The sequence below is a fragment of the Lynx rufus genome, unplaced genomic scaffold (assembly GCF_022079265.1).
Source record: "Lynx rufus isolate CCGP_SWC_20201006 ecotype Redwood Valley unplaced genomic scaffold, mLynRuf1.p SCAF_12, whole genome shotgun sequence".
NCBI classification, from domain to species: Eukaryota; Metazoa; Chordata; class Mammalia; order Carnivora; family Felidae; genus Lynx; species Lynx rufus.
In genome coordinates, this window is record NW_025814826.1 from 15864483 (window position 1) to 15884898 (window position 20416).

The 20416-nt window shown below is 40.0% G+C and overlaps 1 protein-coding gene across 1 annotated transcript; it reads right to left on the reverse strand.

The window, feature by feature from the left end:
• Positions 1–926: 926 nt before the first annotated feature.
• On the reverse strand, positions 927–18313 carry TTPA (alpha tocopherol transfer protein). The gene is made up of 5 exons (XM_047073980.1): positions 18110–18313; positions 11257–11410; positions 5439–5632; positions 3815–3925; positions 927–1442 (listed from the first exon to the last, which is right to left on the reverse strand). The coding sequence occupies exons 1-5, from the start codon at positions 18311–18313 to the stop codon at positions 1269–1271; spliced, it is 837 nt and encodes a 278-aa protein (XP_046929936.1). The 3' UTR covers positions 927–1268.
• Positions 18314–20416: the final 2103 nt, after the last annotated feature.

Genomic DNA, 20416 nt, shown 5'->3' on the forward strand with positions numbered 1-20416 from the left:
GACATATGTACAGAGAATTAAAATTATCAGCTCACCTGATTAGAATAATTTTCTTATAAAGAAAAATACCCTTCATATATCCTTTCACAAAGATACTATTGCATGATTAAAGTTGAACAAATGTGTAACAAATTTGCCCTGTTTTTTTCTTTTCAAACTTAAAATAAAATTTAAAAATTATGAAACACTGTGTCATAAATTGAAAGCTATATTGACATTGTATCTTTCTTAATAAATGAAATATTCTATGACATAAGCTATAATATAAACAGCACATTTTAACTACGGATTTTTTAAAGTAAATATGAATTATAGAATTTGTCTAGAATATTCTGATATATATTAAAAGTTAAATTATTTCATACATAATCTGAAAAGTTCCAGGTGTAACTGACAGTGATTTTTAAAATGTAAACATTTCCTTTCCTTTGTGTAGTTGTGTTATTGTTCAATTAAAAATAGAGTCCATGTATGACTACTAAGTATTATTCCATTTCTAAGTCTCTGTGTAGTCTTGATAAGATAACTAAAAACAGAAGTCAAAATTACGTTCTTGATTTGTTTGAAAATGCAGAAATAGTATTAAGAAGCCATCAGTTATACCTAAAATATTTCCTAAATTATTTTTGATTATCAATTTTGTCAACATGAGTAATTTCAGAGACCTCTAGATGCTACATACAATAGTTTATGGTATCTAGACTCTTCAATCAAAATTTTCTATTGTGCAAATTATGCTGAAATAGAACCTCCCTGAGATAAACTGTCTTGCTGGCCCATAGAAATAACTCTGTAAAACTGTATTCAGATTTTAATCTGAATTATAATCTAATCTGACACCCACCCATGATGGACGTTGATAGATTTTTATCATCAGATGATTTGTACTAACACTTCTTTTTCATGGACTATTTGTAGTACACTTATTCCTAAACCAATGTAGTCAAATAACTTGGTTAAAAGGAAACTTTTCAGAAATATACAAAGGTGAACATGAATAGCTACTTTAAGAGATAACTTCAAGTACAAAAACCAGGAATCTCTTCTATGCTTTCAAGAAGTACTAACATTTAACTACCTGAAAGATAAAATGCATTTAAAAAGCAGTTTTCCAAATCCCTATGTTGCTCATGTCAGAAGAGTTTTACATTTTAGAAGATCAATCAGACAAGCATTAACTAGTTTAAAAAGATTATTTTTCTTTCATTCATGTAACCGGGTAGGATCTCACTCATGTATATTTAATATTCACATTAAATAACTTCTTCTCATTGATTGATCTGTGAAATGCTGCTGAGATAATTTTCAGACTTCATTATAAAATTTGTCCACTCCTGACAAATGTCCTCCATGGAGAATTCTGTACCACCATATTCCAGAGGAAGAATGTCTGGGAAATGCTGAAGTAAGCTTTGTTTGTAATTGTTCCCATGCATATGAATCTGAAATAGCCAAAATGTTTGAGAAGATATGCCCCAGCCTCTCAGTTTACTAGATGCATTTCTAATGTAAAATCAATACCATAAAATAAGGCACTCTAATGACTTTCAAGATAGGAGAGCATGAATAGACACTATGCCCTTTATTTCTCTACTTATGTAAGAATTTTACTTAAGTTTGTATTGTGTTGCTTATGAGTCTAATCATCTTACTGTTTTTTATACATGTTTGTATTCTGATAACTATATAAGATTTATAAAAAGATCTTCTATCCTCTTTCAAAAATAGATTTTTAGGGGCACCTGGGTGGCTCAGTCGGTTAAGCATGTGACTCTTGATTTCGGCCCAGGTCATGATCTCACCATTCGTGAAATCCATGCTGTCAACAGAGAGCCTGCTTGGGATTCTCTCTCTTCCTCTCTCTTTGCCCCTCCATCCCCCCACCCCTTGAGTAAATAAACTTTAAAAAATAGATTTTTTTAAACTCTAAATAAAATTATTTTATACATTCTGTTCCCTAATGTACATGTGATTCAAAACATCTAACATCCTGAGACTCTTCTATAGATGATAAAAAAATGTGCTACTTGGTATTAGTTCATATGAAATAAAAGCATATATCTGCACACACAGCTATGTATGTGGGGAGTAATTTATGTGGTACAATTAATGGCTATTAAATTGGCTATTAAAGAATTAAGAGACAATTATGGTGGAGAACCTTAAACTATAAAGTACTTTAAACTATAAAAATTGATCATATAATGCCATGAAGTTAAAATAAAGACTTAGAACCTTTAGCACATGTTGCTAGAAACAAATAAGTACCCTTTTTCCATCTGCTAGGGTAAAATGTTCATCTGTGCATTAGAAGAACAAAACAAGTTCCTCAGGAACCTCAGAGCCCCAATTCTTGGCTTCTTCTGAAATGTTTAAAATATCATCAGCTCATTGAAAAGAAAATCTCCTATCTCCTCAGGAAGGGCCAAATAAGAACATTCATAGGGTATTGGCAAAAGGTTGAATGGGAGGAGAAGGGCTGGACTGGGTCCCCACTTCTCTAATTGTGGCAAGTCCATTTCATGTCAATTAACTTTCACCGAAATGCTTCACCTCCTTCTCAATTTTTTATTTTTCTTTCTTTTTTGCTCATATTCTCCTATTTGTTAGGTTGAGTGTATTGTTATTTTTGCTTTTATTTGTCCAGAATATACCCCAAAATAGAAATACTTATTTTTAGACATATTAGAGTTAAACAGAAGGTGGTCAGCCATTATGAAGCTACACTGAAGAGAGACAATAATGAACACCCCAAAACTGACTTTTCTAAAAATACTAGAATGAAAAGTGGCCATCTTCATAGGTGTGGCTCTTCTTGAAGACAGATAGAAATTACTACTGAATAACCTCTACAAATTATCCTTTACAGATTAATGTAGAAGAGTGGTTGCCATTCTTGGGAACTCAAATTTTATTTTTGATACTTGAAAAACTCCTAAAAGACATTAGATAGTCACCTCAGATAAGCCTCCACAGGATAGGTCAAAAAAGAAGACAAAAACAAAAACAATCAAATCGTTTTGCTTTAACTAACATGACATCAAGTCACATACCTTGGGTACTGTGATTTTCAGTCATGCATGTCTAATTTAAATACATTTATTTTTTATTTGCACAGATAACACATTCATATGGCTAGAAATCAAAACAAGATAAAAGATACACAGTGAGATGCCCTGGTCCCTACTCACACCTCATCCGCCTCTGCTACCATTTAGGTAACCATTTAGGTTGCTTTCTTGTATATCCTTTTAATGCAGCTGTAACCAGAGATTCTGATTTCTCCCCTTTTTATACAGAAGGTAGCATACTATAAAAGCTATCCTTCGTTTGCTTATTTCACTTTACAATACATTCTGCAAATTATATCATATTCTATTGAGTTGATGTGTCTGTTTATATAACCAGTTCCCCGATGATGAACACTTGGTGGTTTCCAATCTTTTGTTGCAGTGAATCCTCTCGTACATGTGATTTTGTTAATGTGTTGGTAGATCTGTGGGAGAAAATCCCAGAAGTGCAAGGACTGTGATTTTGGTAACTATGACCACACTGCCCTCTAGAGGGAATATGCCGTTTTGCACTGCCACTAGCAATGAACGAGAGGCCCAGTTTCTCCAAACTCACTAACTTGGTTTTTCAAAATTAAAAAGGAATTTTAATTTATAAAAGCAGTTGGTTTGTTAGACAAATACTTACAACACTGGGTTAATTGTGAGGAGGGGAGGGGAGATAATAATGCAATCCTTAAATAAAAAAAGGATTGGAATGTCTGCTACAGAAGAATAGTGACTTGAATATGTTTTTTACTCACCCGTTCCTTAATTTTTTCAGTCAGGAATGGTTTAATCATGGAAAAGACAGCATGAAAAATTATTGGCTCATTTATCAAATGGATACCACGAACTTTTAATGGAAAGGAATCCTTTTGAAAATAAAAAAATGTTAATAACAAAGCATAAATTAACATATATTCCTATCGAGCAGTCCATTCTTTGAACACTTGCTATACCTAGTGCATGCAGGACCTAAAGTGGGATTTTATTTTCAGAATTATGTATTGTATCAATACAATAGCCTCCTTTCCAGTTCACAGTCGCTAGAGTAAGGAAAATCTCTAAAAAAGATTTCACCTTACAGCTTAGACAAAGTATGTTAAGACCCATCTACATCTTTTGTAAGTAAGACACAGAAAATATCTTCCCTAATCACATATACGTGTTCTTTCAAGGAACCAATCAGTCATTTGGATATTTATAGTTAACCATCTTCTCCTAATTTTTATTTTGAGAAAATAATTAAAACTTCATAGAAGTTGAAAGAATAAACACACACTTTTAAACCTTTAACCCAGGTTAAGTCTTTCACATCAAAGTAACACAGGTTTATTTGGAAAGTTAAGGATAAATAAAAAACACTTCATCAATAGTTTTCCTACCCAAAATGTGTTGTTAATGTACTGATTTGTCTCCCCAAGTTTCTGTCATAAAAAAAGATTTTTTTCCTATGCATAGCTTTTAGAGATGTGTTATCAATTTGGAGCTTTTCCTTCCAGATTCTTTCTGTGAATAAATTTATTTTAAACATAATTGCCAATATGGTCTCTAAATAATTTGCACCCTGTTTTGTTTTATTGACACAATACGATTTTTTTACACATCATGAGTTTTAATATCATTGCAATAATCTATTAAATGGATGTACCATAATTTAAGTAACCATTTTCCTGTTACTGCACTGATAAGCTGTTTCTAATTTTCGTCTATAAAAATTGATGTCAAAGCAACTGTCTTCATTTACATAAGGCAATAAGCACAACTCTTACATTCAGATGACCTGACCTGGAATTCTTGCTTCTCTACTGACATAATGTGTGTGCTTGGGCATTGTGACCTCTCCGATACAGTTAATTAATCTGTAAAATGGGAAAATAATAGCCATAGGCTCGTTTGGCCATTAAATGGTAATGCACTTGAGACTCTTAACAAAGTACCTGGCACATAGTATATACAAAGTCTTTACCGTATTTAAGATTATTCCTTGGCTAGGCCCCCGAAAGTAGTATTAGATGATGGCCATCTTAAAAATCTTTTAATTTCTGAAAGAACTGCATCAATTTATACCTACCAAGAATGTTACATTCTATTGTACCTTTGCTATAAATATTGTTTTGAGTCAATCTTTTAATTTAGGAAGAAAAATTTAATAACAAAAAGAGAAAATTACCACATTGTTGTTTAAATGTATAAATTCTGTGGTTACTAATTTTGAACGTATTTTTGGTTTCTTGCAACGTTCTTTGTTTCATGAATTAATCACCCTTTACTTCCTCTTAGCGTCATTGAGTTATGTGTATCATTTAAAAATTTTTATTTAATTTTCTGATAAATGCACCATCCCTTACAAATTTATCCCAAAGAGTTAAAATATACACTTACTGTAAGAACAGCAGCAATCTTCTTGGCTACCGATGGGGTAATTTGAAAAGCGTGAGAAAACTGCCAGCCTTCTAGATCAAAGACAGCTTTGATACCATTCCGTTGGGTTTCTACCTCCTCTACAATAAGCTCGGATGTGATTAGACTTACACGGAAAACATCATAAGCTGTGAAAACTTTTGGGTCCCATTGTGCTAAAAAAGAAAATTTTTAAATAGTATATCTCAGCATAGTGTAAAAACTCAGGAAGATTTACAAAGGGAAACCAATTCTTTCAAGACTTAAAAGATCAGTAGAAATAAAAACATGTACAATGATCATGGATTGAATAATAGATCAAATAGATCTAAAAACATGTTCCTGCTTCTCCCTCCACCCTCAGATCCCTAGCAAAGAACAGATTTTAAAAGCATGGGGGAAAAGAGAATGCATGCAGGCTAGATTTGACTGCCAGATGAAACTACGCCCACCACATGCAGGAGACAGCTGTGGCTGAAGATGAGAATGCCCCCAGGTGTGCTCCAAGCTCAGAGGTATTGGAAATGAGACAAGCTTTTGGGTGATAAAGCCTTGTAAGGAGTAACTAGGGCCCTGTAGTAACCAAAGAGGTTGCTAAGGGAAATGTGTGAACAGCAGATTGGCAGGCTGATGTCTCAGACACCCCTCAGTAGCAACAGCACATAGCCGTCATGTCCGAACAGGCCAGAACAGTAAGTGTGGGCTTTGGAAAAGAGACAGGGAAGCACTCCAGTAGCTGCCCACACCCAGGGGAAACAACTAGAAGACTAACTGACATTCTAGTCTTCTCCCCTCCCCTACCATCCCTGGGCAGGCCAGGGCAAGGAGAAATGGCAGTAACAGACAGGTAAACAGGTGATCTTAAAAGAAGATACGCAGTCATTCAGTATTATAAGAATTTTTAAAAATATACACATTCAAGGAAGAAGGGAGTCACACTCAATAGATAAAGGCACTAAAACGCAAGAAAACAGTTAATAAAGCAAGAGACATTAAAAAGAAGCAAAATAGTTTGTGAGGGGAAGAAAAGAATAATGCAGGCTATTATAAGAACATGTTGTTACTTAAGTTTATTTATTTATTTTGAGAGAGAGAGAGAGCACAAGCAAGGAAGATGCAGAGAGAGAAGGAGAGAGAGAGAATCCCAAGCAGGCTCTGCACTGTCAGTGCAGAGCCAGATGTGTGGCTCAAACCCAGAAACCGTGAGGTTGTGACCTGAGCCAACACCAAGAGTCAGATGCTTAGCTGATTGAGCCACCCAGGCGCCCCAGGACAAAATATTATCTGAAAGAATCAGCTGAGATCTTGGAAATAAAAAGATGGCAATTCAAGCAAATCTCAGCTGAAGGGACAAATGGCAGAAAAGACAAAGCCAACGAGTGGATAATGGTTTGGAATACCAAGCTGAGGAATTCTCTGAAAAGAGCCAAGAATTGATATGTATGTATCAAAAGACTCATGCAGTTGGCGACAGGCAGCTAGCAGAAGTTTCAACATCCAACTAATTAGAGTTCTGGAAGGTAATAATGCAGAGAATGGGGAATAGAGGAAAGGGGAGTAACAGTAGAGAAAAATGTTCCAACGCGGAAAAAGATGTAAGTCTTCATATTGAAGGTTCCATGGAGTGTCTAACAAAACAAATTAAAAAGGGGGGGGGGGGGAGATTCATGAGTAAGTAATGGCAAAGTTTCAAAGCACCAGTTTCTGGCTTGGACAGCTGGGTAGAATGGTGGTACCATTTACTGAGATAGAAAACAGTGGAAGAGAAATGTTTGGGGAGGAAAAGATCATACATACTTTTGGACATGTAAAAATGGTGACTGAGAGACATCTAACTGGATACAGATGGAACAAGGAGCTGGTTGTATGGGTCCCTGGGGACAGGAGATATGGGGGTGAGACAGCACAATAGGGATTGTCTTAGGTCTATGCAGGAAGTAGCATCAGAACAGGAGGTTGAGGCCAATACCCTAAGGAATTTCAGAATTTAAAGGGTCATAGAATAGGTGGTGCCAGCAAAGGAGACTAAGAAGGAGGTAAGCCAGGAAAACATCAGGAGAATGTGGCATCAGAAAAGCCAGGGAAAGAGGATATCTCCAGTAAGAGGAAGTGGTTTGCTGTGTTGAGAGATCAAGTCAAACAGAACCGAACATGTCCATTAGATTTGGTGAAAAGAAGGCCACTGATGATTTGTTAAGGTCATTTCAGCACAGAGGTGGGAGTGAAATTAGGGCAGGGTGGCTTGAGAGCAATTGTGAAAAACTGAGAAAATACAGATGGTGAACATCACTAATTTAAGATGTTTGGCCGAGAATGAGGAGTGGGGAGATAGCTGGAGCGGAGGCTGGAGGGTCTGGTGGGATTGAGGAGGAGTTTTCGCTTTGTTTTGGATGGCTGACCCTTAACAGATTTAAATATTGATGGGAAGTGTCTACTAGCAAAGAAAAATTCAAAGATATATGGAGAAGAGACCATCAGAAGCATTCCCAGGTAGGCACAATAGGATTGCCCCTTGCTTTTTAAGAGCCTCAGCTGCCTGGTAAGAATTTGAATAATCAATTCATGGATAACCCAGCTCAAATATAATATACTACTTCAGACATTGGCAGAAAGCTACCATGGTGAAAACTAGGAGCAGAATGATTGAAAGTCTGCAGTTAAGAAAATAGTAGCTGACCTAAATTTCTGAGCTCACCAACATAGTTGTCTAGACCTGTGCTGTCCAATATGGTAGCCATTAGCCACGTGTGGCTATTTAAACCTAAATTAATTACCATTGGGTAAAATTAAAACCTCAGTTTCTTAGTTGCAAAAGCCACATTCAAGTGCTCAATAGTCACATGTGGCTAGTGGCTATTGCAGAACAATTTCATCATTATAGAAAATTCCACTGGATAGCACTGGTCTAGGCTCGAAGCTTCTTTGAGGCAAAAGAAAAACATGCCTTAGATTTCTAATTCCTTTTTCAGCATCTATCTAACATTTATCGAGTGCTTCTTATATGTCAGGTAACGTTCTAATTATATTTCGTATATATTATGAGATTTAACGCTCACAGCAACCCTGTGAGATGGGTTTTTACTATGCCCGTTTGACAGATGAGAAAATGGGATTACAGGTACGACTTCCCATGTAGCTAGAAAGTAGCAGAGCTGGAGTTCCAACCTGGTCAACGTGCTGTAGAACTTGTATTCCTAAGAACTACGCCACGGTCAAAGTTAACGGTCACTGCTAATTGTATTTTTGCTGCTGGGGTATAGTAGTGGGTCCCAAAAGCATAAAATGATATGCTCTGGCTTGTGAGCTAATAATGGCAAAAACTGAGTTTCACCTTGTATTGCCCTGACAGGATGGCAAAAAGGCTCTGTACATTTTGTTACTGCATTTACTGCAGACATGATACCTAGGCAAAGGGGGTGATGCTAATGTCCCAAACCCTCTACCACAGATTTCCTTTAGTTCCTCCCATTAATTCAGTTAAGTTGAGGAAATTCATAACTCTTTATTCTATCCTTTCATTTTACTCCTAAACCTCTCCTGATTCTCCTTTTCACCCTAGAATAACATCTTATTCTACATAACACACAGGAAATTTGCTACATGCCTTGCTGCCCTGACCATCACTGACCTACATGTTTTCTTGACTTTAAAATCTCTTTTAGTTAAACAGTATACTTAACTATTAATGTACTACAAGAAACCCTCCCTAAGCAATAGAAGACTATTGATTCACTGTTAAGGTATATATGTATGTATGTATTTATAAAGGCTTTATTTTTAATTTTTTAAGTTTATTTATTTTGAGAGCAAGAGAAAGAGAGAGTGTGTGTGTTTGAGCAGGGGAGGGGCAGAGAGAGAGAGAGAGAGAGGGAGAGAAAGAATCCCAAGCAGGTTCTAAGCCGTGAGTGCAAAATCAGGACTCAACTGACTGAGCCACCCAGACGCCCCTAAAGATTTTATTTTTAAGTAATCTCTGCACCCAGTGTGGGGCTCAAACTTACAACCCCGAGACCAAGAGTCACTGGCTCCACTGACTGAGCCAGCCAGGTGCCCCCAGTGTTAAGGTACTTATGATCAAAGTACTACATTTGCTTTTTACTTTCAAGGTGTCATTTGTACTTCTTAACTTGCCCCCAGGTAATTTATGAACAAACCCAAAAAACAAAAAAAAATACAAAAACCAAAAACCAAAAAACAAACTCCAGCCAGGCAGTACAGTCAGGACACTTGCAGAAAGAATCCCCTGCAGGTTTCAGCTTTATATTCCTGGTACCTCCAACTAGCATTGCAGATAAAATATAAGACTCCCTGTGAAAACTGGAATTCAGATGATCAGGATGTAATTTTTAACGTAAGTGTGTGCCCCATGCATACTAAAAACTTATTTGCTGTTTATCTGAAATTCAAATGCGAACTGGACACACCATATTTTCATAAAATGTATGTTTACTTGCTATACAAAACAAGGATACTATCTTAACTCTGGCAACGCTACCCCTAAATAACTTGGGGAACGTCCTTCATCTTCCTAGAACACTGGCGGGGCGACAAGAAGACAGGACAGACATTGTGATGTCTGCTTTATAGACAACAGCTTCACGATTGACCCAAGTGTACTCAATACGTAAGCTGGAGTGAAAACCGGAATCCTTCTACCCCATCTTCTGATACCCTAAAGAATTGAATGCAGTGTCTTCTTGCAAGATCATAAACAGTGGAGTTACAGGTAACAGTTGAGTTACCTATAATCAGGCAGAAAAAGCAAATCTGTAGATATTTTAAAGTTCCCTAGAATATTTTCAGATGCAAAAGTTTTTGTAAGATTATAATTCATGAGATCCTCCTCATGAAATATTCGTTATCTTTGTCCTTCCCACTGGGCCAAGGGAGGATGCCGGGGGCCATGTGAGTCCTCTGTTACGCACCATTTTTAGCCACACAAAGGTCAAAGGAAGGGGCAGTCACCAACCTACAGAAAATACCAGGAAGGCCTGATGTGAAAAGGGGGAAGATGTGACAAGAGGGCCATGTGGAATACACTGTCTTCCAACTTCCCCGGGAATGCTCCTTTCTCATCCCAGAGAGTGGGCCCCTGCCTCCCCAGCCCTGGGGGGTTAACCCACTAGCCATTCACTCACTCCAGAAGTATTTAAGTATTAGGCCCTGGTTTCAGTGTTTGGGACACACTGAACAGACAAAATCCATGCTCTCATGTGGCATTATTACAGTTCAGAATTCTTATTTGGATTTCCTACTGAGTACTTTTTAAAGCCTTTACCTTGATGTTTTCACCTTTTTTCCTTATTTCTCTACTCTGTTTTCTTTCTCTCTTATTTTATACAGTTGACTGTGTGGAAGAATGGAAGTAAGATTTTCATTGGTTTTTAATTTTCTCACAATTGCCAGTTTTATTATGTTTGAGGGACATTAAAATCTTAATTAAACCTAAGTGAAAACCTAAAAAGCTGAATTCTTTTTTTTTTTTTTAATTTTTTTTTTTCAACGTTTATTTATTTTTTTGGGGACAGAGAGAGACAGAGCATGAACGGGGGAGGGGCAGAGAGAGAGGGAGACACAGAATCGGAAACAGGCTCCAGGCTCCGAGCCATCAGCCCAGAGCCCGACGCGGGGCTCGAACCCACGGACCGCGAGATCGTGACCTGGCTGAAGTCGGACGCTTAACCGACTGCGCCACCCAGGCGCCCCAAAAGCTGAATTCTTAAATATGGACTCATTAAAGCTTTCAATAGGGCAGTCAAGAAAAAAAAGAAAAAGAAAAAAAGTACTACGTGTGACTTACCGATTCTGTAAATAAGAACTTTGCTGCCAGTGGGATCTCTGGCTCTCAGAACTCCAAGGTAACCGGCCTTCAGAAGGCCAAGGATACTTCTAGGGCGTAGATCGGCACTTATTTCTGGACATTCTGCCCTCCACTTATAATAGTTTTTCAGTAACTGAAAAATAAAATAAAAATTGTCTACAGATAACATACCTGGTAAGCACTTCGTAAAAATGGTAGCAAAGCCTTGGCATTATGTGTGGCCCCTTCCATCCATTATGTCAGGATTGTAATCTGGCGTATTTTTTTTTTTTTTTAGCTGTAAAAATTAAAGTTCTCTTCATCAAGGATCTCAGGTGATAAGACTTCACCACAAATTCAGAGTTGAGTAATTTTCATTTGTCTCCTATGGCCGGTAGTCTCCAAAACCAGCTGCAAATACCCACCCCTCCTGGTACACATGCGCCATGCATCCCATCAAAGGTGGGATCCATTTGATTCCTCCTCCTCCTCCTCCCTGAATCTGGGCTGGTCTTACATCTTGCTCTGGCAGAAGTGACACTGTGCTAGTTTAGGAAGTCTGGGACTTTCTGTGTTTGCTTTTTGGGATCAAGATATCACATAAGATTAAGATTACTAAGGGGAGCCTGGGTGGCTCAGTCCATTAAAGATCTGACTTCAGCTCAGGTCACAATCTCACGGCTTGGCTAATGAGTTTGAGCCCTGAGTTGGGCTCTGTGCTGACGGCTCAGAGCCTGGAGCCTGCTTCAGATTCTGTGTCTCCCTCTCTCTCTGCCCCTCCCATGCTCACACTCTGTCTCTGTCCCTCTCAAAAATAAATAAACATTAAAAATTAAAAAAAAAAAAGACTAAGATTGCCAAATGGTAAGTCTAGGTGGAGAGAGACACTGGACAACCAGAGCCATTCTCAGTCTGATCTCAGCCAAGTTCCCATCTGATGCAATGTGGAGCGGAGATGAGCCCCACGCAGCCCTGCCCAAATTAGAGAATCACAGACAAATAAACAGTTGTGGTTTGAGCTACTAAATTTGGGGGTGATTTGTTACTCAGCGATAGATAACTGAAACATCCACGTTTAGTCCTTTCTGAAACAAGGAAGAAGAGAAACCAAACAAATTCGCTCCACAAATATTTTGGGAGCATCTACAATATTCCACACACTGTGTAGAGGCTTGAGTTACAACAACGAACAGAGTAAAATGCTTGTGCTCCCTGGAGCTGACCTGTCAATAATGGCTGCATCATACAAGCCATGTTTTGTAGTGAAAAGTTAAATTCCCAGGCTGCTGCTTCAGAAAAATCTTAACTCTACCATTCGTTACCTGTGTGATCTTGGGTAAATATTTAACTCCCTTGAGTCTTGTTTTCTCTATATCTGCCCGGTAGGGTTAAATCATACACGGGCATAATGAGTGGTAGTTACCACTGCTGTTGTGATAATTGGGAGTTATTTGGATTTATATTGCTCATCCAAGTATCTTAGTGCAGGTTTATATTAAAGGTAACTAGGATTTTTTGGTTTCATTTTCTTTTCCTTCAAAAACATGGGCTAAATCAAAGATACAAAGGAACATCTCTATACCACTACTATTCTTTCTACTAATAGAAAAACAACAAAAATCAATGTTTAAAATTTTTTTAATGTTTATTTTTGAGAGAGAGACACAGCACAAGCAGGGAAGGGGCAGACAGAGAGGGAGACCCAGAATCCAAAGCAGGCTCCAGGCTCTGAGCTGTCATCAGAGTCAGACGCAGGGCTCGAACTCACAAGCCGAGCCGTGAGATTATGACCTGAGCCAAAGTCGGATCTTTAATGGACTGAGCTTCCCAGGTGCCCCCAAAATCAATGTTTTAATTGAGATTTGCGTTCAGGGTGGAACAGTATGCCTGGATGGCAAAGTGTGAAGGAATCCTGTTTTAAAAGAACCACCAGTAATGGTTACTCTGCACTTACAAGTAAAACAGATATTGCCAGTGTCTTGTGGAGAATCCTAAAATCAAATTATGCATGTAAAATTTGTGATTTTAAAATTTTCCTCGTCACGATTTTCCGTGTTCTCAATTTTTGTAAAATGCCAACATGTTTGTTTTGCGTTTGAAGAGGTCTGCTAGCAGTGGGGAACTGAGGTTCAGATGAAAGGAAGGGGCGGATCCCATTGTCATTGGAATAAACATGACAGGTGTGATCACAAAGTTGTTATGCTCTGGATGAGAAACTACAAATACAAATTCAAAAACCAAGCAGAAGGGGGAATTCCAACCCTCGGGCAATGTAAGTGACTGGAAAAGGCTGAAGAACGAGAAAAGCTGGTTGGACTGTATACAGGAGAAGCGATACCGTGATGCACAGAAGGGAGGGAGAAGTTATGTGTGCCAGCTGCCCCTCTCTCCTTTCTCTCTCGCACGGATATTGTCTTTCCAACTTTCTCTATTTCTGTTTTTCTCCCTCTCATTTCTTCATTTGATAAACTTTTCCGAATTGTTTTAAAAAAAGAGAGTTGCTACAAGTTAAATGAAACTGAGAGGTAAGAACGAAAAAAGTCCATAAATCTGCCAACAACGAAATAATTGGTGACCTAAATAGCAGCTACCAAAAGCAGAAAGAACAAAAGGTACATTGTAGATTCTGATATATTCATTCTACTTATGAGTTTCTCTTCCTCCTCCTGTCTGAGAGGGCATCAGAACAAAGGTTAAAAGCATGTTACAATGCTCATTACTTCGATGGTCCCTCAGATATACAAATAGTCCTTTTAATACTGATTCAAGGAAAACGCTAGATGCAGCATATCAGCACCTATATAAAAAGAATGATCTGAATTTACCATGGAGCCATAGAAGTTGTAGGCTCATTAAAAGGGATCTGTTAGGTAACGGAGACAGGGTCTTCGGCTGATTGATCTCTGCAGAGTGCTGGGCACCAGGGAGATAGGTACACGTGTTGAATGAAAGAATAAATGAATGCATGAGTAAGCCAGCTGAATTCACAAACCTGAGAAACTGGCTTTTGTAAAGATGTGCAAATCACTCTTATGCTTGGACATTTAGCTTTTGCAAATTGAAATATCTAAACTCGGATCTTTGATGATTACTTTTCCATTGATAAATCCATTCAAAACCCCGGCTGACATATAAATAAGTTATATAAATGACGTAAACTGCTACTGAGCAATTCTCAAACAAATCATCAAAAGTCCACAACAACAGAAAACTGGAAGCAGGTCAATATTCATTACTGGAAGGCAACTCTTTTGTACCACAATTAGGAATCATTAAATAAATAAAAGCTATGGTTTATTTTAACTATGCGTTGTAATCGAGTATGTTTCTTCTTACATTTTTCACGTACTTTCAAACAAAATAAGGACTATGTGCAGCTTTTATAGGGTTCAATGGCATCATTTCAATTCCTTCTCACAACCATCCTGAGAGGTAACTACTGTTACCCAATTTTTTGGAGAAGAAAACACCAAAGAAGCTACATTTACAAAAGAAGCTACATTGAAAGGGAAATTAGCAGGGAGAGTCAATGGATTTTGAAAGCTGCAAAGACTTTGGGAAAACCATAAAAATATTTAAAAGATAAAAAAAACTTGCCACACGGAGCAAAAATATAAGGAACTGAACTAGTCACTTGTAAAAGACAGGAATTCACAAGAATATGTGGGACAGGCAAAGGTTAACAGTTGGCTGTTTTAAGTTCATTGTTTTAAACAGAAGGGTCAAGTGTAGTGTGCTTGAGAGCATAGGCTCTGCAAACATCAAGCCAAGTTCAGATCCCTGCTCTACCACTTAATAAATGACTTCGGACTAGTTACTCTCTGCATCTCAGTTTCTTCCAAAATAAGTGAATAATGACATAATCCGCACAAACACTATATACCAAAATACCTGGTACTCCATAAGCTATTAGAATCATAAAAACCTCATTAATTCATTATAACTTGAAACATAAAAACTAGAATAATGAGAAGTTTCAATGTAACTGAGGGGCTTATCAAGCTTTCTTCATATGCTAAAACTTTGGGATTTTTATATTATAAATAAGGGACTTTGAGTTGAATTAGCTGCTTTTATGGTGGAAAATGAAAAAAAATAGTTTCACACTCTAAGCCTTTCCCTTTCCTTTTCAGTTGGCAGAAAAGTGAGGCAAAACGTTCACAGACACTTGATCCCTATCCAATGGATTTAGACAGTCTTGCCGGCCAATTCCTCAAGGATATGGTGCAATGAAAACAATTCAGGAAAATAAAGAATACAGGAAATAATATATATAGCAGAGGCTGGGGGTAAATTTTATTTCTTCTTTTGTTTAGACATTACTTTTATTTATTTATTATTTTTTAAGGTTTATTCATTTTTTGAGAGACAGAGACTGAGCGTGAGCGGGGGAGGGGCAGAGAGAGAGGGAGACACAGAATCCAAAGCAGGCTCCAGGCTCTGAGGTGTCAGCACAGAGCCCGACGCGGGGCTCGAACTCACACTGTGAGATCATGACCTGAGCCAAAGTCAGACGCTTAATGGACTGAGCCACCCAGGCGCCCCTAGACATTACTTCTAAAAAGCAGCTAAAATGAAATCGGTAAATCATTCACTTTTTTATTATTAGTTACCTCTACACATTTATATGTTTATGCCTCATTTGAACTGTACTCTTCATAGGACCTAAGGTTGTGTTTGTATTTAGTAGTTGCTGAATTTAGTTTATTGCTCATGATGTTGGAATACCTGGGTAGACATCTGACAAAACAAAATTAAAGTCAGGTTCTTATTTCATTCCTGACATCAAAATAAATCTCAGTAGATTAGCAACTCCAACATTAAAAAGAGAAGTCATAAATTACTATAGAAAATTTTGGAGAGGAGAAGAGCTTATGAGACCCAGAAGCAATCAAAGAACAATCTGATATATTTGATTACATAGAAATGTTTAAACTCTGCCGAGAAAAAAAAAATAGTACAAGCAATGTCAAAAGACAACAAATTAGGAGAAAGGCTTATTTTCTTTAAACATAAAGATATTTTATGAATAAAAAATTATACGTATATTTTATGTGAACAAAATGGAAGAGAATTAACAAATGGTAAAAACAGGCAGTTAACTGGAAAATAATTTAAAAATTTTAAGTATACGAAACATGATTAACCTCACTTATAATTTAAAAAATGCATATTACAATGAGAACCAATTTTTCACCAAGCAGGTTGACACAGATCATAATGTTTGATAGTACAGGGTGGGTGATAATAGGAAGAAAAAGTCATTCTGTAGCATAAAAGTGATAAAGTTAGTGCAAACACTTTGAAGGACAGTTGTTGCATTCATCAACATTGAACACGCACCTCTTCAGCAACTGTACAGGCTGAACTTACCTTATAAGGATATATTCCTGTTTTTGCACAAAGACAAATGTATAAAGACATACTACAAAATCCACTTGGTGATGGAAGAAACCCCGTGTCTCTTATCTACTGCATTTTGTACACCGCCAGGCTAATTTCAGTTCAAAAAATAATCGTTGAAGGAATGAACAGCATGCATGATGGCATTGCTGCTGGCTGATGACAACTCCTATGTCCAGTAACAGGGGACTGTTAATAAATGTTAATATAATTAATTCATACAATGGAATTGCACACAGCTCCCCGAAAGAATAAAATGTATGCACACATGCTGAAATAGGCTGATCTCTATGAGAAATTATGTAAACAAATAAAATAAAATAAAGGCCAAACGTAAAACACATACCTATGCCGCGTGAGCTCAGACTATACCCAGAAAGAGAAACATGTAACAGTAACTGCTTCTGGGTAACCGACCAATGAAATGAAGGTTTTGGGTGGGGAAGTTTGTTCCTTTAGAAAGTTACTTTTAGAAACTTACTTTGCACTCCTTGCTACTTACGGATTTTTTAAATCCGCCATGCTCTTTACTTTTTCGGTTAAAAATTAGTTAACAACAACGACAAAAAACTCATACCGAGACATGTTTACGATTCTGTACTATAATACGTCCCCTGCGGCCCACCTCGCAACACGACATTGAGCAAGCCAGTTGGCAAAAGGGCGAGATCAGGTTCAATCGCTGGGTGCTTACTCTTAGGTCAGGCTCTGTGCCAGATTGGCTAACGTTCAATTCTCGAAATCAGTGGGCTAGGCTTTCTCACCATTATTTAACAGGAAAGGATGCTGAGCCCAAAGTGACAGACTCAAGGTTACATCTCTCTTTTCGATTCCTGTCTTCGCACCACCCCTTCTCTCAACCATCTGTAGCAAACCTGGAAACACAGAAGAGCCAGCTCGTCCCATACCTTTCCACTCAAAATATACGGGACGGCTTTACCGTCCTGACAAAGTATTATCAGGAATGGCACTCTTTTGCTAGAATTTGGCCTCAGACCTTCAGTTTTACTGGCAACTCCATACTCCCGGCCACACGTGCAGTGATCTGCTAAGATGTGATGAATCCAGGCTTCCTCCTTCTCAGCTGTTACTTTGGTTTCTATCACCGGCTTTGCGCCAGGGAGAGGAAAGGCATTCGCCCCGAACCTCATGGGTTCGGGAGACTCATGTAGAGCAGAGCTCCAGTGGTTGGAGGTCAAACGGGCCATCACCCCAGAGCGCTCCAGCTATTTCTAGGTTTTCCGTTTCCACGACCCTGAGAAACTGGCAGGACCCGCGCGGGATTTCTCAGAGCACCTGCAGCCACCGCGCCCGCCGCCCGGTGCGCGTCTGGGGCGCCTTCCCGCCACGGTTCTGCAGGCGACTCGAGCTTTCGCGGGGGTCTGGGCCGAGCCGCGGCGGGCCCCCAGCCCTGCCCGCGGAGGGGAACGCAGCCGGGAGGCACGCTTACCCGCCAGGCCAGGTCGAGGTCGAAGTCCCGGGCGCGCAGGAACCGCAGCAGGAAGGAATCGGTGAGGGGCAGCGGGGTCGGCGGAGCGCCGGCCGCCCGGGCCTGGCGCCGCAGCTCTTCCAGGGCGGGTTGCAACAGCGGGGACTGGTCCGGCAGCGCGCTGAGCTGCAGCCCCCGCTCCGGCCCCGGCCGCGTCTCTGCCATGCCCGCCCCGCCGTTTCGGCCGCCCGGGGCCGGCTGGCCGGGAAAAGCGCGGGCGCCGCGCCACCCTCCGGCCCCTCCCCCGGTGGCGGCGGGCCGCGCACCCCCACCCGCCCGCCCCGCGGGGCCGCGACCGGCCTCGCGCGGCCGCGAGGGTGTGCGCCAGCTCCCGGAGCCGCGTGGTGTCCCCCACGGTGCTGCTCCTTCTGGAAACCCGAGCCGTTCTTTCTCCAGTGAGGGAAGGCGTGGTGTCCACCGCCAAAGGGAGGATGTCAGAAAGTTTGCTCGCCTACGCTGATTGCCATGAGTTTGGATGTTTTTCCAAAAAAAAAAAAAAAAAAATCTATCTATCTACTAGAGGAAACTTTTCCGTCTTTTTCTCCCTCCCTCCCTGCCTCCCTTTCCTCTTTTCCTGCCTTCCTCCCTCCTTCTTTCCTTGCCTTTGCTTCCTTCCCACCTCTCTTTCTCTCTCCCTCCCTTTGCTCTTTCTCTCATAATCCCTTTCTCATCTTGGAGCTGGAAGGACACCATTTGATGGCACTGCGGCCGAAGTACTACTGAGCGCCCCTCACGCGCATGAAAGCTCCAAGCAGACTTCTCAAAAAACGTTTTATTGCCACAGTGGTTTCCAAAAAACACTCCCTAATGCCACCTTAACAGACTCCCTACTTGGCCACTTCCTCCAAAGCCAGGCAGGCTTCTCCGTTCTTGAGACTTCATCCTGTTAGCGATAAACACGGACGACTAGCAAGTGCCAAAAAAAGAAAAAAAGAAAAGAAGAAAGTCTGAAACACCGTGCGCTTCTTCCCTTCCCGGGCTCCACCGTGTCTAGTCTTTCAGTGGCCTGGCCAAAGGTGTATGACCTCATCCAGGTGAGCCCAGGTAATGAAGATGAGATGTGGGAACCAGAAAGGTCGTTACATTGGCGTTTTCTTGATCTCTACCCGCCGCAGCTGTCCTAGAATTGACCTGCGTCCCGCAGGGAAATCCATGAGACTAATTCTTACCGAATCTACGCCATGTGCCAGGTAGATGCTAGAATTGCACAAACAGACAAAGCCAAATCTTTGCCTTAAGAGACAGTGGTGAGAGGCCGTGCCATTTCATTCATTACAAGAACAGTTATTGAGTTGCTGGCGTTTCCAGACTTTGTTCAAGGTGCAGAGTATACACCTGTGAGTGAAACAGACAGAAACCCTTGTCTTCCGGGACTTTTCATTCTTGTGGATGGGGACAGGCAATAAACAAGACAAGTAAGTGACATTGTGGTATGAGAGATGGGGATCCGTGCTATGGGGAAACAAAGCAAGGAAGGGCGATAGCTCCTGTAGTGATGCTCCTATGAACCCCTGGAAGAGGTGAGGAAGCTGGCCCAGGGATATCTGGGATTGCAGGGCTCCGGGCTGTGACTTCCAGTCTGATGGAGCTGGGAAGCCATTACAGTAAATCATCAGAATCCCATGAAAAAACAATGTAAATGACAGACAGAGATTCCAAGCTTTGATTTTTACTTGGGAGTGAGATGGAAAGCTATTGGTCTCAAGGTGTTACAATTCAATGTGAAGCTGATATGAAAGAAGTACTGGGAATGTGCCGTGAACACGCAGAGGAAGGCTACTGGTCTCTTCTCGGAGATCTGGGCACGCTAAAAGGGGGACATTTGCTTGGCTTTAGTGGTGCATTGGCAGTTTGCCCGGTAAAGGAGAAAGTGGGCGGTCGGGAAGAAGGTATTGGGTCACAATAAAAGAAATACAGGGGAAGCCAGATTTCTCTAATAGTTTAATGTGTTTAAAAGTGAATTAATGGGGCGCCTGGGTGGCGCAGTCGGTTGAGCGTCCGACTTCAGCCAGGTCACGATCTCGCGGTCCGTGAGTTCGAGCCCCGCGTCAGGCTCTGGGCTGATGGCTCAGAGCCTGGAGCCTGTCTCCGATTCTGTGTCTCCCTCTCTCTCTGCCCCTCCCCCGTTCATGCTCTGTCTCTCTCTGTCCCCCCAAAAAATAAATAAACGTTGAAAAAAAATTTAAAAAAAAAAAAAGTGAATTAAGGGGCGCCTGGGTGGCTCAGTCGGTTGAGCGTCCGACTTCAGCTCAGGTCACGATCTCGCGG

Coding starts and splice junctions, on each gene's coding strand:
- TTPA (XM_047073980.1), bottom strand. CDS start 18,313: ATGGCAGAGACGCGGCCGGGGCCGGAGCGGGGGCTGCAGCTCAGCGCG. Junction 3,926..5,438: donor AGATTGCTGCTGTTCTTACA/GTAAGTGTATAT, acceptor TATTTTCAAAAG/GATTCCTTTCCATTAAAAGT. Junction 1,443..3,814: donor CTGAAAAAATTAAGGAACGG/GTGAGTAAAAAA, acceptor TGGCTATTTCAG/ATTCATATGCATGGGAACAA.